The sequence below is a fragment of the Lithobates pipiens genome, unplaced genomic scaffold (genome assembly GCF_037356315.1).
Source record: "Lithobates pipiens isolate NorthernLeopardFrog02 unplaced genomic scaffold, aLitPip1_a1.2 Scaffold_18, whole genome shotgun sequence".
In the NCBI taxonomy this organism is placed as follows: domain Eukaryota; kingdom Metazoa; phylum Chordata; class Amphibia; order Anura; family Ranidae; genus Lithobates; species Lithobates pipiens.
This window is the reverse complement of record NW_027507758.1, coordinates 630,451,464-630,470,090: the sequence shown is the minus strand read 5'-3', so window position 1 is coordinate 630,470,090 and position 18,627 is coordinate 630,451,464. Positions and strand designations below refer to the sequence as shown.

Sequence of the window (18,627 nt, the reverse complement as noted above, 5' to 3'; positions counted from 1 at the left end):
TAAGAAGAGGAGAACAAAGGGGAAAACTAAACAAAAGAGACCGAGCGACTCTGGGGGAACTATAGAACAATTTCTCACACAACCCCGGAGAGGTGAGCGGGGCTCAGGGGAGCCGGCCGACATCCCCTGCTGATTCGCTGGAATCAGACTCATATTTGGATGTCCCAGCCGCTCTACAATCAGGATCGGAGACTCTGCTACTAAGCTCTAAAAGTGCCAGAGGAGATGCCGAGATGTGGGCGCTTCTTAAAGCCCTCCTTACCAATAATATAACACGTTGTGTATTGAAGTGTACACAAATTAACCACCTCAGCCCTGGAAGGATTTCCCCCCTCAATGAGCAGGCCATTTTTTGTGATACGGCACTGCATCGTTTTTAACTGACAATTAAGCAGTCATACGACGCTGTACCGCAATAAAAAACGCAATGAGTGTATATTGATTGGTTTGTGCAAAAGTTATTGTGTTTACAAACTATGGGATAGATTTATGTACTTTTATTATATTTATTTATTTGTTACTGGTAATGGCACCAATCTGCGATTTTTAGCAGGATTGCAACATTGCGAAAGACAAATTTGACCCCAAATAACACTTTTTACGGACCAGTGACATTGCATTAAAAATGCACTGATCAATGTATAAATGACACTGTCAGGGAAGGGGTTAACACTAGGGGGCGATCAAGGGATGGGCTGCCATTGACAGAGATTGCTGTTTCTGATCACTGGGAACAGTAGATCTCTGACGTCCCCTGTCAGAATGGGGCTACGCCTTGTTTACAAAGGCAGATCCCCGTTCTGCTTCTGTGCACAGTGATTGTGGGCCACCGATGGACATCAATTACGCCGGACCCTTGGGCAAACTCCCATGGATCGCAGCGGGTGCAAAAGCGTGGTTAATAACGACTCCGCCTACACATTCCAGACAAGTAATTTTCCTGACCAATTGGATTTCTACATTTACTATTTCCTGATTCTATCACTGCAATCTTGTGAAGAGTAAAATTACAGTATAATAAAAAATTATGATGTGTCGTTGCAATGATGACAAGCTTGGGTATCCAGAAACGGCTGGTAGGTAACACTTCCATATACAGCCCAAGGAAGTGATAAGGAGCCCCTAGAAACCTTTGGGGGAACCCTGGCTGAGAAATGCTTGACTAGGCAGTCATATATTTCCATCCTCCTTGCAGGGTTCCCAACCCTCTGTGACTTTTTACTGACCAAACATCATCATTTACTGACGGAGGACATTTTTTACTGGTATCTTGAAAAATGACAGAACTCCTAATAGGATCTAAAACAATCAATATTTATTTGGTATAAACACAATATGTGATCTTTGACAACACCCAGAAGAAGACATCTGCCTGGTTTCCACCTAAAAAGTCAATACATGGTGACCAAATCTCATCCCCTGGGATACAGATGAAAGCCAAGTTCTGCTCAGCATGCCATGGAGAGCATTTGCACAACCTGACTGTGTCCAGCTGTGTGTGTGTAATGTGTGAGGTGTGTGCTGTGCGCTGTGTGTTCTGAGTGCTGTGTATGCTGTGTGATGTGTACTATATGTGCTGTGTGTGCTATGTGTGATGTGTACTGTGTGTGGGGTGTGTGAAGGGTGTGTGTTGTATGAATAGGGATGAGCTTGATGTTCGGGTCAAACATTGGTAGAACAGCGAACATTACGGGGCATAGAGGGCCATCAATGAGTACCTGTATGAGTATGGCACCAGGACAGGGTCAGGGGAGCTTGGCTTCTTTTTGCCACTCCAGTGGCTACTGATCAAGAATGCATGCACTGTCCTGTCACCATTTAAGGAGGCCACAAGGATGGTGCGCAGCGACAATGCATGCATCAGTGACACTGTCCCTCTATTCTTCCTGCTGGAGCACACGCTTCCTGGAATCATGGACAGGGCACTTGAGGCAGAACCACATGCATAAGAGGAGGACTTCCTTACCTCTCAAAGCCCTCTTTATCCAGGTAGCATTCCTGTGGGCCCGCCAAACATACAGCAAGAAGAGGAGGAGGAGGATTGTGTCAGCATGGATGTAGAGGATAACACTTAGCAGCAGTCTTCAAGGGATGGTTTTCAGTCCCCAGAAACCCAAGGAGTTGTACGTGGCTGGGAGGAGGTAGTTACAGATTATGTGACACTTAGAGACCCAGAGGACTCGGAATCAAATGCTTTTGCAACCTTACACTGTATGGCGTCCCTGATTCTACAAAGCCTGCGAAAGGACCCTAGGATTCGTGGTATCAATGAGAGGGATCATTACTGGCTGGCCACCCTTCTTGGTCCACGTTACAAGGGTAAGGTTGCAGAACTCATCCTGCCTTCACAGATGGAGAAGAGGATGTAACATCTTCAGGAGGCTTTGAAGAAAGGTTTGTGCAATGCATTTCCAGACTCTGGGATGTCACAATTTCCTGGTGTTGCACAACGCGTTGCTGAGGCTTTGTTCAGTCAGAGGAAGAGCGGTGGAGAAGGTGGCCGGCTGACCGATGCCTTTAAACAATTTTTCAGTCCTTAGCGCAGAGGTCTGATCAGTTCAAGCAACCATCGCCAGTGTCTGCATTACATGGTGCAGGAATATCTAGGGACAAGAGCAGACTTGGAGACCTTTCCAACAGAACATCCACTGGGTTACTGGGTCTTGAGGATGGACCACTGGCCAGAACTTGCTCAATATACAATTGGGCTACTGGCCTGTCCTGCATCAAGCATGCTTTCTGAATGCACATTCAGTGCTGCTAGAGGGTTTGTAATGAATCAAAGAGTGCTCCTGTCTAAAGACTCCGTTGATAGGCTCACATTCATAAAAAATGAATCAGTCTTGGATTAGCAGCTTTCAAGCACCTGATGCTGTTGTAACTGATTGAATTTGCTATGGATGTGGGATCCCTTGAAGACTGCCTATGCTGACTATACTATTCCTCCTCAATCTTGATGATGCTAGCTTCCAACAATATTTTGGTTTAGGGCACCACCACCACCACCACCACCACCCAAGGCCCAATTTTTCTGCCCCTGTTTAACAGGGGCATGTAATTACAATTTTTGATATCATATTTCACAGCAGGGCCTGTTCCTTTGCCCAACAAGAGTATCTGTGAGGGTTTACAGTGTTGTGGCACCACCACCCAAGGCCCAATTTATCTGCCTCTGTTAAACAGGTTCATGTAATTACAATTTTTGATATCATATTTCACAGCAGGGCCTGTTCCTGTGCCCAACAAGAGTATCTGTGAGGGGTTACAGTGTTGTGGCACCACCACCCAAGGCCCATTTTTTCTGCCTCTGTTTAACAGGGGCATGTAATTACAATTCTTGATATAATATTTAACAGCAGGGCCCATTCTTGTGCCCAACAAGAGTAACTGTGAGGGCTTACAGTGTTGTGCCACCACCAACAAAGGCCCATTTTTTCTGCCCCTGTTTAACAGGGCATGTAATTACAATTTTTGATATAGTATTTCATGGCAGGGCCCGTTCCTGCACCCATAAAGAGTAACTGTGAGGGCTCACAGTGTTCTGGTACCACTAACACCTAAGGCCCAATTTTCTGCAGAGTATATAGACCGTATAGTATATATACTGCTGTTCGGAGTATATAGTGCCTGGGGGACCCCCACACCATTTTTCTAAAAAAAAAGTGGGTGCGGGGTTCCCCTTAAAATCCATACTAGACCCAAAGGGCCTGGTAATAGACTGGGGGGAAGCCATGCCATATTTTTCAATGATTTTCATCTATATTGCCAGGACCCGACAATATATTACAGCCGGAAGTAGTTTTAAATGACATTTTTTCCTTTAGAAATGTTATTTTGCTGTGGTATTGTTCTAAACATGGGAAAATGCGCTACTTTACAGGCATACAAAGGACATCCCTCAGACACAATATTTAAATATTTAAAGGAATATTTTATTTTTATTGTTTCACTTAAAGCATTATTAAAATCACTGCTCCCGAAAAAACTTTAGTTTTCAAAAAATATTTTGCATTCATACATGTCCCCTGGGGCAGGACCCGGGTCCCCAAACACCTTTTATGACAAAAACTTGCATATAAGCCTTTAAAATTAGCACTTTTGATTTTTCCCGTTTGTGTCCTATAGACTTTTACTGGTGTTCGCTTGTTCGAACAAATTGTTTGCCTGTTCACATGTTATGCTGCGATCCGAACCGGGGGGGGGGGGGTGTTTGGCTCATCCCTACAGTACATACACACACAGCACAAGACTGTATTCACACTAAGAGATGTTTCTCTGGGCTGCAGTTCCTCTGAGCTCCACAAGATGGTGATCTCACCTCTACCCAGACAGGAAGTCTCTATGGAATACAGAAAGGAAGTGATGTCATGTACATAAAGGATGTTTGGGAGGAAGTAGAGAGGAGACATTGCTGGAAGTAGCAGCAGAAGAGGTAATAAAATCTTATTTTCTATTTATACCCAGTAACCCCCCGTCATGTCCGTCCTCTTCCTCCATAGTCACTGTGATGTCTTTTATCTCCAGCAGATGATGATACACACATATATAGGTGTCCGTTTAGTAAACTTTGATAAGCTGAGATCAGGATGATCTCTGCTTATCTCAGAGCATTGCAGGTTTAATATACCGAGATGAGTGCTGGAGAACTATTTTTTCTCTTCTCAATCCAGAACACAGAACGGCTGCATTGACTGCAACAGAAACGGCATGTTTAGTAAACAGAGATGCCACTTTATCTCTGTGCTTCTCTTTCAAGTTCTCCTTTCTGGCTTCTCCAGCCCAGAGGTGGAGATATCAGGAGATCTCTGCCAGAGAATAGCTTCTTCCTTCTCCCGTGGCCAAAAATGAAAGTAAAAACTTTCTTAACTGCAGTGAAAAATACACCAACAGCAGGTTACAAATACATTAACTATACAATTACACACAGAGCACACACACACACATATATATATATACATATATGTGTATATATATATATATATATATATATCTGTGTGTGTATATATTTATATTTGTGTGTGTATATATATATTTTCAAAAAACTCACGGAACGGATCGTTCCTGGGATCAGAGTCACGGATTGGATCATTTTTCGGATCAGCAAATAATAATTGGCTGAGCATGACTGGGTATCGCTGAGTATGACTGGGTATTACAGAGTATGGCTGGGTATTGGCAGGGTATGGTAGAGTATTGGCAGGGTATGGCAGAGTATTGCAGAGTATTGGCACGGTATGGCAGTATTGGCAGGGTATGGCAGAGGATTGGAAGAGTATTGGCACGGTATTGGCAGACTATTGGCACAGTATTGGCAGGGAATTGCAGAGTATTGGCAGAGTATGGAGGGATGACTGTGACTGCAATTGTTACAGAGCAGCGCTGTGGACACTACAGATCCAGCCCACAGCGCTGCTTCTATCCGATCTCTCCCCTCCACTTTACAGAAGGGAGAGAGGAACCGACGTGTGTTTACAAGTGATCGCTCCATCATTTGACAGAGTGATCAAATTGTAAACGGTTGATGGGTGCACCAAGATAGCTGCCGCTCCAGAGCTAGGCCGAAGCCGCGACCTTTCCTAAGGCCGAGACCGCGGATCGCTGCGTGTGCCGATCCGAACAGGGTGACCCATTCGAATCACGGATCATCTGTTGCACCCCTAATATATATATATATATATATATATATATATATATATATATACACACACACAGATATACACATATATATAGGCATATATAGGCATATATATAAAGGCAGTGTTGTGGCTACAGAAGTACAACTGATGCTGTAATTTTGACAGCTGCGCAGATGATGCATCGCTGATAACGCAAGGTGCCTGTAAAATTCAGAGCATCAGATGAGTCCAGTACACACTGCGTTTGCATAAGTGTATATGTTAATACGCCTGTGTGAAAAACGCCATATATACTTTACACACACACACACACACACACACACACACATATATATATATATATATATTTATTATTATTATTATTATGTATTTATTTATTATTATTTTAATTGTTAATTTAATATTTTTGTTATGCTTTTTTAAAATTACTTTGAACTATTTAATATATATATTTATTGTTTTTATATGAATGGTGCATATCTGTATGACAAATAGGGTACTATCATTTCAGAATACACCATTCGCATAAATATGCACATATGTTATGTATTAATTAGAATGTTTTACAGTTATGGGGTGTCTGTTTATTGGATAGGGGGATTATATCTTTATTATTAACTTAATATGTGCAGTGTATGTGGAGTGCTTCGTATTTCACTTTGGGATTCTGATACTGAAATCTCCTGAGCTATTGTGAGATTACAGAAACAGAAGCCGTTCAGGGTTCTCAGAGCGTTTGTAGATCACTTCTATTCTCAGTGGGAGAAGTGATCTACATGATATATTAAACTGCCACATGGGTGAGAACAAATATCTCTGAGAAGAGCAGAGAACTTCAGAGATGTAAAATATCAAAATATACTAAACGGACACCATAGTGTGGAAATGTAGAATATCCCCGTATATTACAATGAGGGGATTTCTGGTCTGTACCACGAGGGGAGTTATTGATGTCAGTAAATGTTGGTTCCAGACATTGTATGTGGGGGGGATGAAATGATAATAAAGGTCGGGATTAGGGAAGATTTCTGTAAGATTTTACGTGGGAATGATCAGCGCCCCCTCTAGAAACACTATGATGAGTCTCACGATTTGAAAGGGACTGGATTTTTTTGGGGGATGAAATGGTGAACGGGGGGGGGGCAATTTTATCAAAAAGACATCCCACCATCCACCGGAGTATCTGCAGCCAGGACCCTGGCGGTGGATTATCACTTCTCTCCTAATGCCGGTATTTCCTATTTACTACTATAGAGGCATCTGTTGGTTCACAGGCACCAAGAACTCTGTGGGACTACAGAGCCCAGCACATCTATCATCTACAGCCAGGTGTTTTTCTGAGTAAGTGCTGCCAGGTTACCCCAGGAGTTGTCTGACACTTAGTTATGAGAAAGTTTTTTTGGAACTATCGTGTTGTGGATTCAGATATTTTGTCCAAAGTGCGAGCACTGCCCAAACACCAGTTATTGTGTCCCCCGATCACTACCACACCAGTTATTGTGTCCCCGATCACCTCCACACCAGTTATTGTGTCCCCCGATCACCTCCACACCAGTTACTGTGTCCCCCCCGAACACCTCCACACCAGTTACTGTGTCCCCGATCACCTCCACACCAGTTACTGTGTTCCCGATCACCTCCACACCAGTTATTGTGTCCCCGATCACCTCCACACCAGTTATTGTGTCCCCGATCACCTCCACACCAGTTATTGTGTCCCCGATCACCTCCACACCAGTTATTGTGTCCCCCGATCACCTCCACACCAGTTATTGTGTCCCCGATCACCTCCACACCAGTTATTGTGTCCCCGATCACCTCCACACCAGTTATTGGGTCCCCCCGATCACCTCCACACCAGTTATTGTGTCCCCCGATCACCTCCACACCAGTTATTGTTTCCCCCCGATCACCTCCACACCAGTTATTGTGTCCTCCGATCACCTCCACACCAGTTATTGTGTCCCCGATCACCTCCACACCAGTTATTGTGTCCCCGATCACCTCCACACCAGTTATTGTGTCCCCGATCACCTCCACACCAGTTATTGTGTCCCCGATCACCTCCACACCAGTTATTGTGTCCCCGATCACCTCCACACCAGTTATTGTGTCCCCGATCACCTCCACACCAGTTATTGTGTCCCCGATCACCTCCACACCATTTATTGTGTCCCCGATCACCTCCACACCAGTTATTGGGTCCCCCCGATCACCTCCACACCAGTTATTGGGTCCCCCCGATCACCTCCACACCAGTTATTGTGTCCCCGATCACCTCCACACCAGTTATTGTGTCCCCCGATCACCTCCACACCAGTTATTGTGTCCCCGATCACCTCCACACCAGTTATTGTGTCCCCGATCACCTCCACACCAGTTATTGTGTCCCCGATCACCTCCACACCAGTTATTGGGTCCCCCCGATCACCTCCACACCAGTTATTGTGTCCCCCGATCACCTCCACACCAGTTATTGTGTCCCCGATCACCTCCACACCAGTTACTGTGTCCCCCCCGATCACCTCCACACCAGTTATTGTGTCCCCGATCACCTCCACACCAGTTATTGTGTCCCCGATCACCTCCACACCAGTTATTGTGTCCCCGATCACCTCCACACCAGTTATTGTGTCCCCGATCACCTCCACACCAGTTATTGTGTCCCCGATCACCTCCACACCAGTTATTGTGTCCCCGATCACCTCCACACCAGTTATTGTGTCCCCGATCGCCTCCACACCAGTTACTGTGTCCCCCCCGAACACCTCCACACCAGTTACTGTGTCCCCGATCACCTCCACACCAGTTACGGTGTTCCCGATCACCTCCACACCAGTTATTGTGTCCCCGATCACCTCCACACCAGTTATTGTGTCCCCGATCACCTCCACACCAGTTATTGTGCCCAGCCGATCACCTCCACACCAGTTATTGTGCCCCCCGATCACCTCCACACCAGTTATTGTTCCCCCCCGATCACCTCCACACCAGTTATTGTGTCCCCCGATCACCTCCACACCAGTTATTGTGCCCGCCCGATCACCTCCACACCAGTTATTGTGTCCAGCCGATCACCTCCACACCAGTTATTGTGTCCCCCGATCACCTCCACACCAGTTATCGTGTCCCCCGATCACCTCCACACCAGTTATCGTGTCCCCCGATCACCTCCACACCAGTTATCGTGTCCCCCGATCACCTCCACACCAGTTATTGTGTCCCCCGATCACCTCCACACCAGTTATTGTGTCCCCCGATCACCTCCACACCAGTTATTGTGTCCCCCGATCACCTCCACACCAGTTATTGTGTCCCCCGATCACCACCACACCAGTTATCGTGTCCCAGATCACCTCCACACCAGTTATTGTGTCCCCCGATCACCTCCACACCAGTTATTGTGTCCCTGATCACCTCCACACCAGTTATTTTGTCCATAAATTGCCCAAGTGCTTCCACACTGGAGCACTGCACTTGTGGGAAGTTAAAAAAGTTCCTGCAAGCAGCATCTTTGGAGCACTTTAGGAGCAGTGTGTACACCCGCCCATGGTTAAATGCACCCCGCTAGTGCTCAAAAAGCGCTGCTAAAATGACTGTAAAACGCTGCTAAAAATATCAGCGTCTACACCACCTCGCCCCAGTGTGAAAGTGCCCTTATATTATGACCAATACCATCCTAATAATTCTTACTTTCATTTCCCAAAGTTATCTGTCTACAAGGAGACCTGTATAGATCAAATGAAGGCACCAATGAGGATGGAGGAGGACCGGAGTCACATGACTGAGAAGATACTAAACCTCACCCTGGAGATCATCTACCTGCTGACCGGAGAGGTGAGGAGGATTCTGGGAGGTCACATGACATCACTCTTATCTCTATTATAAAAACACAGACCTGACCGGAGAGGTCTGGGAGGTCACATGACATTACTCTTCTCTATTAATAAAACACAGAACTGACCGGCAGGTGAGGAGGATTCTGGGATTCTAACATGATGTTCCTATTGGCTCTCCAATACAGAGATTTCCTCTTGTGAAGTCAGGTGATCATATGACCATCACAGTGCCTCCATGTGACTCCCTAAAACCTGAGAGACACAACATGGAGAAGATTCTAGAAGTCACCAAGAAGATGATGGAGCTGCTGACAGGAGAGGTGAGGAGGATTCTGGGAATTCTGGGACATTAACAGACAAGGGATGTGTCTGGATGGTGACTGTATCATTGTGTGTGTCAGGTTCCTATAAGGTGTCAGGATGTCACTGTCTATTTCTCCATGGAGGAGTGGGAGTATTTAGAAGGACACAAGGATCTCTACAAGGACGTCATGATGGACAATCAGCCGCCCCTCACATCACCGGGTAAGAGGAGACTTTATTGTAAAGGAGAGAGCAGTACAGAGGCTCCACCTAGATCCCCCATCATCTGATAAACACATAGAAACAATGTATTCAGTCAGTGTGTGTGTTTCCTACAGATGGATCCTGTAGTGGGAACCCACCAGAGAGATGTCCCCGTCCTCTGTATTCCCGGGATTCCACACAGGAAGATCACACCATCCCCCACCATCATCAGGTAGATGAGGAACAATCACTGATAGTATCATTAGGATCTGTACATTATCTGCATTGTTACCATTGATGTCATTTTTATTCTATATTCAGAGTGGAAACCTGAGAGATTCTAAAGTTGAGGTTAAAGAAGAGATAAAAGAGGAGGATGATGAGGATGGGGTGATAAATAAGTCAAAGCTTCTAAAAGAACACAAAGATCTGTACCAGGACACCATGGTGGAGTCATCCAGCTACAGAAACCCACCAGAGAGATGTCCCCATCCTCTGTATTCCCGGGATTCCACACAGGAAGGTCACACCATCCCCCACCATCATCAGGTAGATGATTGACAATTATTGGTAGTTCTGATTTATACACAGCATGTTTGTTACAATGAATGTTTTATTATATATTCAGAGTGGAAACCTCAGGGATTATAATATTGTTGTTAAAGAGGAGGATGAGGAGTATGGAGTGATGGAGGAGTTTTCAGAAGGACACAAGGATATGATGGAGCCACCTAATACCAGGAACCCAGCAGAGAGATGTCCCCGTCCTCTGTATTCCTGGGATTCCACACAGGAAGGTCACACCATCCCTCACTGTTACAAGGTTGGTGGGAAGGAGCTTATAAAGCATGGAGATGATGTGTGGATTTTTATGTGATATCACAATAATAAAGCTTTTTTTTAGAGATGATATGCACTCTCATTTCTTAATTTAGAGTGGAGATCCAATCAATAGAGAATTTGAGGTTAAAGCAGAAGAAGAAGAAGAGAGGTATGTGAGGGATGATCAGCAGTCTATGGAGGAGGATGGAATAACGGGGACATTTATAGAGGAGGACACTCCTACAGAGATCAGCACAGGTGGGTCAGAAACACTAAATACATTCCTCCACCCATACTGCTCACTGATTGGTCTGCGTTGCCCGCCCTGTATTCCTGTATTTCTGTCAGATTATCTTCCTTCTCTGTGCTGCAGACACAATTAATGTATCTAGGATTTATGGAGATTCTGGGGTTATGCTGGCAGCAACATGTTGATATTCATCATAGACATTACTAGACCTAGGCACCTGGGGTATGTGCTTTGAGTCTTTTGGCCCATTCCCGGGTCCTGACACTACACTATATTGTATACTCTGCCTAGCCTCTATCCTGACTTCTGCTCTCTCCCCTCTACCCACTGCTATATATATACATAATATGTATTCTCTTTTGTTACACCCATTTTCTACCAGCTGGACATTTTATATCTGATGATGTGATTGGAGCACAGACTTTTACATGGTGATAATAATATGATAACATCCTCCAACTTTGGAACGTTAAAAAGAAAGTGATAATGAGGGAGGAGTCAATAACCCAATGATGGGGGTCTTCAGGATCAGTCCAGTCTTCATCTTGGTTGTTCTCCCCCCATCCTCACTCTCTGACCTCTGGTGGGGCTCAGCCCCGCTGTTATTCATGACTAAATCATGGACTAAATAAGGAAGTGCAGGACTTCTTGTGTTGGGAAGATGGCAATGAGTGATAGAGGGGGAGGGGACACTCGTCCTATAATCCCCTCATCACTGTCACTCCTATAAAAGACAGTTCTCGTTGTTTCCTCACTCTCTGACTAAGGTCCATGAATAAAGAAATGATCTGGTAGGAGATCAGAGGACCCATTTACTAGTTACCTTGAGGGGGGAATTGTAAGACCCTCAGAGATAAATCTGCCTGATGTGGGCGGAGTCCTGGTTTAGGGGAACCAATCAGCTCATGTCTAGTAATAATCTTTGTATTTCTATTTTAGTAGATGGACGGGAGATGAGGAAAACCTCAGAGGATTGTCTCACTTTGTCTCCAGACTGTAAAGTAGAAGATGAGGACATCACACAGTATAGTCCAGGAGAAAACCCGACTACCTCAAATGTCCATCCGGCACCACACAGTGTAGATGGACCATCATATTCCTCTTATCCTGAGGAACCTCAGACTGTGAGGGACTGTGTTGACCTTTCAACAGAGAAGAGGTTTTCCTGTACTGAGTGCGGGAAGGGTTTTCGTTTTAAATCCCATCTTAATGTGCATATAAGATCTCACAAAGGTGAGAAGCCACATTCCTGTCCTGAATGCTGGAAATGTTTTTCACATGAGTCACATCTTAAGAGACATCAGAGATCCCACACGGGGGAGAAGCCGTATTCCTGTCCTGAGTGTGGAAAATGTTTTTCAATGAACTTCAATCTTTACAGACATCAGAGATCGCACACGGGGGAGAAGATGTATTCCTGTCCTGAGTGTGGGAAATGGTTTTCACAGAAGTCCGATCTTTACATACATCAGAGATCTCACACAGGGGAGAAGCCTTTTTCCTGTCCTGAGTGTGGGAAATGTTTTTCACAGAAGACCAGTCTTTCCACACATCAGAGATCTCACACGGGGGAGAAGCCATATTTCTGTCCTGAGTGCGGGAAATGTTTTACAGTGAAGTCCCATCTTTACAGACATCAAATATCTCACACGGGGGGAGAAGCCACTTTGCTGTCCTGAGTTAAGGAATTGTTCCTCACTGAAGTCCTGTCTTCCTGTACATCAGGGACCCCACACAACCCTCGAGGTGTATTAGTGCCTTGAGTGTGGGAAATGTCTTCTATATGAATGTTGCTGGACATCACAACTCTCATGTGGGGAAGAAGCACACCCTGATATACACCTCAGATATACTCCATGGCTGATCTTCATCATGGAAGAAACAGTTGATAAGGAGATCAGAGATCACCAAAGATATGGATAAAGTGTTGGCCATTAATAGCAGTAGAAAAATAAAATTGGAATCATTACCTTTCATTGGCTGAATACATTTTGTGGTGTAAGATTCACAAGAAATTTGAGATCTATTTTTAAATTTTTTTTGGGAGAAATGTGAGAAGCATTCATCCAGTTTTGCATTTTGTATTTTACTTCATACATTCATTCTCCTCCTTCTGCTCAGTAACCACCAATGAAGTTGATAAACTCCTCTCCATGGCCCACCCCACCACCTGTCCCCTGGACCCTCACAATTACTGCGACCACCTTCCCACTCTATCCTCAACTCCCTAACCCACATCTTCAACCTCTCCCTCTCATCCAGCACCTCTCCTTCCCCGATCAAACATGCACTTGTTACCCCCACACTTAAAAAAACCCTCACTAGACCCCACCTGTTTGAATAACTTAAGACTTATCTCCCTGCTCCCATTTGCCTCCAAGTTCATTGAATGCCTTGTCCATGACCGAATAAGTCACTGCCTCACGGACAACAACCTTCTCGACCCCCCCCCCCCCCCTACTATCTGGTTTCTGTCCACAACATTCCATTGATCATTCCTACTAAAACTCACCAATGACCTACTAACTGCTAAAACCAATGGTTAATGCTCCAAACTCATACTCTAAGCCCTTGTACACACGATCGGACATTCCGACAAACAAATCCGTCGGATTTTGTTCTGACGGATTTTGTCCGAAACTGTTGCATACACACAGTCGGACAAAGTTTTCAGAAATTCCGATCGTACTTAACGTGATGATGTTATTTCGTTAGGACGGGACTACGTTCAGACTAGTAGCCAATAGCTTTGGTGTAGGAATTTGATCTGAGCATGCGTGGCACTTTGTCCGATCGGAATTCTCTACACATGATCGGACAAAGTCCGATCGGATCATGTTGTCGGAAAATTTTATAGCCCAGCTGGAAAACTTGGTCCGTCAGATACTCAGACGGAAAAACAGACCGATGGAGCCCACACACTGTCGGATTATGCGACAACACGTTCCTATCGGACATTGTCCATCAGAATGTCCGACCGTATGTACAAGGGCTAAGACCTCTCTGCTGCCTTCGACACAGTTGACCACCTGCTCCTCCTCAGCAAACTACACTCCCTTTATCCTGGATTTTCTCCTACCCATCCCAGCGCACTTTCAGTGTCACTTACAACTCTATCTCCACCGCTCCTCTTCCTCTCTCTGTTGGGATATCCCAAGGCTCCGTCCTTGGTCCCCTCCTATTCTCACTCTATACCTCTTCCCTGGGCCAGTTGATAACCTCCCATGGCTTCCAATACCACCTCTATGCCAAGGACACCCAGCTCTATCCTTCCACTCCTCAACTCAACCCCTCGATCTCCTCATGGATCTCAAACTTAATGAATGACATATTGGTATGGATGTCACACCACTTCCTCAAACTCAATCTTTCTAAAACTGAGTTTTTTATATTTCCTCCTTCCCGGTCCCCCCCCCCCCATGACTTTACCATTAAGATCAACAGCACAACCATTGGTCCCTCCACACATGCCAGGGTCCTGGGTGTAATCCTTGACTCTGACCTCTCCTTCAGCCCCCACATCCAATATCTGGCTAAGTCCTGCCGCCCTTACCTCCGCAACATCTCCAGAATTCGAACCTTCCTGACTAATGACACCACAAAGCAACTTATTCACTCCTTGATTATTTCCTGCCTTGACTACTGCAACTCTCTCCTTAATGGCCTACCCTTAAGCAGGCTATCCCCCCTTCAGTCTATTATGAATGCTGCTGCGAGACTAACACACCTCACTAATCGATCTGTGACTGCTGCTCCTCTCTGCCAATCCCTTCACTGGCTTCCCCTACACCACCGTATAAAATTTTAAATGCTAACCAAAACATACAAAGCCATCCACAACATCAACCCCATCTACATCACCAACCTCATCTGCAGATATCGCCCAAGTCGTCCCCTCTGCACCTCCCAGGACCTTGTGCTCTCTAGCTCCCTTGTTACCTCCTCCCATGCTTGCCTTCAGGACTTCTCCAGAGTCTTTCTCATCCTCTTGAACTCCCTGCCCCAGTATATCTGATCCGCCCCTAACCTGTCCACCTTTTAGGAGATCCCTGAAAACTCATTTATTCAGGAAAGCCTATCCCACACCCACCTAACAACCAGGGCCGGACTGGGAATAAAAACCAGCCCTGGAAAAAAAAATCATACCAGCCCCACAGCATTATTATACCAGCCCAACAGCATAACGTCATTATTTTTTTGTTCATGAAAGGGAAAACCATACATTTTAAAGCACATTTGATGAAGAGCGTATTATATATAGATATGAAATCACATAGGGATATATATATATATATGCAAATTCCAGTTAAAAGTGGTAAGTGGACAATCATCAAGGGGGACCCCAGGAACTCAGAACGTGGGCAACCACCTTCCACAGAAAGAATACACTAAGATAAGGGGGGTGGGTGCCCACCAAATGCAGCTTTACTCTGCCCGTGAATGCATTCTCACTGTGCCCACCATTGCAGCTTCACTGTGCCCACCATTGCGGCCTCACTGTGCCCACCATTGCGGCCTCACTGTGCCCACCATTGCGGCCTCACTGTGCCCACCATTGCGGCCTCACTGTGCCCATCAAATGCAGCTTTACTGTGCTGTGAATGCAGCCTCACTGTGCCCATGAATGCATTCCCTCCTGTGCCCCATGTCCCAGTCTGCAGTCCCTGTCTGTGGGAAGGTGTGTTGTTGATGCTCGGTATCCTACCTTGCATGCCAGCAGGATATCCATGATGGGCAGCAGCAGGCAGGGTCTGTTCTCGTTTTGGATGGGGACGGTGCTCCTTCCAGAGGATCTGTTTGCTGTGAGATGCAGTGGTCCCTGGCCACCTGCACCTTCAGCCGCCCCCATTTTCCGGCCCCAGTGAGCCTGTCCTCTGGTCCTGGTGAAGTGGAGAGCACTGGGTGGGAGTTGGAGAGAAGGGAGAGCAGAGAGTACTGGCAGGGTTGGAGAACACATGGGTGGGGGCAAAGAGCAGGGGGTAGTGGAGATCACAGGGGTGGGGAGCAGAGAGCGCTGGGTGGGCCAAAAAGAACAGTGGTGGAGAACATGGTAGGCTGAGAGCACTAAGGGAGCTAAGAGTGTGGGGTGTCGAAGAACACTGGGGGGGGCAGAAAAACAAGGATGGAGAGCACGGGGGCCTGAAGAGTACAGGGGGGGTACAAAGAGTAGGGGGGAGAGCTCAAGAGCACCAGTGGGGGCCAGAAAGAACAGGGGGAAAAGCACAGGGGACTGGAGAGCATTATGGGAGGTGGAGAGCATTGGCAGGGTTGGAGAGCACATGGGTGGGGGCAAAATGCAGGGGGGAGTGGAGAGTACAGGGGTGGGGAATGGAGAGTGCTGGGGGAGCCAAAAAGAACAGGAGTGGAGAGCAAGGGGGGGTAGAGAGCACGGGGGGGCTGGAGAGTGATGGGTGGAGCTTGAGAGCACCAGGGGGCCAAAAATAACGGGTGGGGAGAATGGAGGGCCGGAGAGCACTGGGGTGGGGGCTGGAGAGTGATGGGGAGAGCTGGAGAGCACTGGGGGGGTCAGAAAGAACAGGGGGGGAGAGCACTCAGGGGAAAAGAATAGGGGGAGAGCACTGGGGGGGAGAACAGGGGGAAGAGCACTGGGGGGAGAGCACTGGGGGGAAGGAACAAGGGGGGGAAGAACAAGGGCAGAGAGCACTGGGGGGAGTGGAGAGCACTGGAGGGGTAGAACAGGGGGGGAGAGCACTGGGGGGAAAGAACGGGGGGAAGAGCTCTAGGGGGAGTGGAGAGCACTGGGAGGGAAGAACAGGGGGGAGCACTGGGGGGAGTGGAGAGCACTGGGGGGGGAAGAACAGGGGGGAGTGGAGAGCACTGGAGGGGGAAGAACAGGGGGAGCACTGGGGGAGGGGAGAGCACTGGGGGGAGTGGAGAGCACTGGGGGGAAGAACAGGGGGGAGAGCACTGGGGGGAGTGGAGCGCACTGCGGGGGGAGGGGAGCACTGGGGGGAGTGGAGCGCACTGAGGGGGGAGAACAGGGGGGAGTGGAGCGCACTGGGGGTGGGAGAACAGGGGGGAGAGCACTGGGGGGAGTGGAGCGCACTGGGGGGGAGAGCAGTGGGGGGAGTGGAGCGCACTGCGGGGGGAGGGGAGCACTGGGGGGAGTGGAGCGCACTGAGGGTGGTGGAGAACAGGGGGTAGAGCACTGGGGGGAGTGGAGTGCACTGGGGGGCCAGAACAGGGGGGAGAGCACTGGGGGGAGTGGAACGCACTGGGGGAGAGCACGGGCGGGAGTGGAGCGCACTGGGGGGGAAGAACAGGGGGGAGAGCACTGGGGGGAGTGGAGAGCACGGGGGGGAACAGGGGGAAGAAGAGCACTGGGGGGGGAGAAGAGCAATGGGGGGAGGGCGTGAAGAGCACTGGGGAAGAGCACTGGGGGGGTGAAGAGCATGGGGGGAGAGCACTGGGGGGAGCAGAGCACTAGGGAGGGGGGGTGAAGAGCACGGGGGAGAGCACTTGGGGTAAAGAGCAGGGGGGGTGAAGAGCACTGGGGAAGAGTGGACAGCACTGGGATGGTGGCTAGAGAAGGATGGGGAGAACTGGAGAGCAGGCTGGGGTTGGGGGGGCAGAAAGAACAGGGGTGGAGAGCAAGGGGGGGTAGAGAGCACGGGGGGGCTGGAGAGTGATGGGTGGAGCTTGAGAGCACCAGGGGGCCAAAAATAACGGGTGGGGAGAATGGAGGGCCGGAGAGCACTGGGGTGGGGGCTGGAGAGTGATGGGGAGAGCTGGAGAGCACTGGGGGGGTCAGAAAGAACAGGGGGGGAGAGCACTCAGGGGAAAAGAATAGGGGGAGAGCACTGGGGGGGAGAACAGGGGGAAGAGCACTGGGGGGAGAGCACTGGGGGGAAGGAACAAGGGGGGGAAGAACAAGGGCAGAGAGCACTGGGGGGAGTGGAGAGCACTGGAGGGGTAGAACAGGGGGGGAGAGCACTGGGGGGAAAGAACGGGGGGAAGAGCTCTAGGGGGAGTGGAGAGCACTGGGAGGGAAGAACAGGGGGGAGCACTGGGGGGAGTGGAGAGCACTGGGGGGGGAAGAACAGGGGGGAGTGGAGAGCACTGGAGGGGGAAGAACAGGGGGAGCACTGGGGGAGTGGAGTGCACTGGGGGGAGAACAGGGGGGAGAGCACTGGGGGGAAGAACAGGGGGGAGAGCACTGGGGGGAGTGGAGCGCACTGCGGGGGGAGGGGAGCACTGGGGGGAGTGGAGCGCACTGAGGGGGGAGAACAGGGGGGAGTGGAGCGCACTGGGGGTGGGAGAACAGGGGGGAGAGCACTGGGGGGAGTGGAGCGCACTGGGGGGGAGAGCAGTGGGGGGAGTGGAGCGCACTGCGGGGGGAGGGGAGCACTGGGGGGAGTGGAGCGCACTGAGGGTGGTGGAGAACAGGGGGTAGAGCACTGGGGGGAGTGGAGTGCACTGGGGGGCCAGAACAGGGGGGAGTGGAACGCACTGGGGGAGAGCACGGGCGGGAGTGGAGCGCACTGGGGGGGAAGAACAGGGGGGAGAGCACTGGGGGGAGTGGAGAGCACGGGGGGGAACAGGGGGAAGAAGA

General features: G+C 48.5%; 1 protein-coding gene across 1 annotated transcript in view; it reads left to right on the top strand.

The window, feature by feature from the left end:
* The window catches only part of LOC143986879 (uncharacterized), a 1,041,669-nt gene that overhangs the window by 965,783 nt on the left and 57,259 nt on the right, over positions 1–18,627 (top strand). Inside the window, exons 25-29 of the mRNA XM_077485285.1 lie at positions 10,122–10,214; positions 10,304–10,531; positions 10,611–10,805; positions 10,918–11,062; positions 11,997–12,730. Coding sequence (XP_077341411.1) covers positions 10,122–10,214; positions 10,304–10,531; positions 10,611–10,805; positions 10,918–11,062; positions 11,997–12,730 — 1,395 coding nt within the window. The remainder of the gene's footprint in view (positions 1–10,121; positions 10,215–10,303; positions 10,532–10,610; positions 10,806–10,917; positions 11,063–11,996; positions 12,731–18,627) is intronic.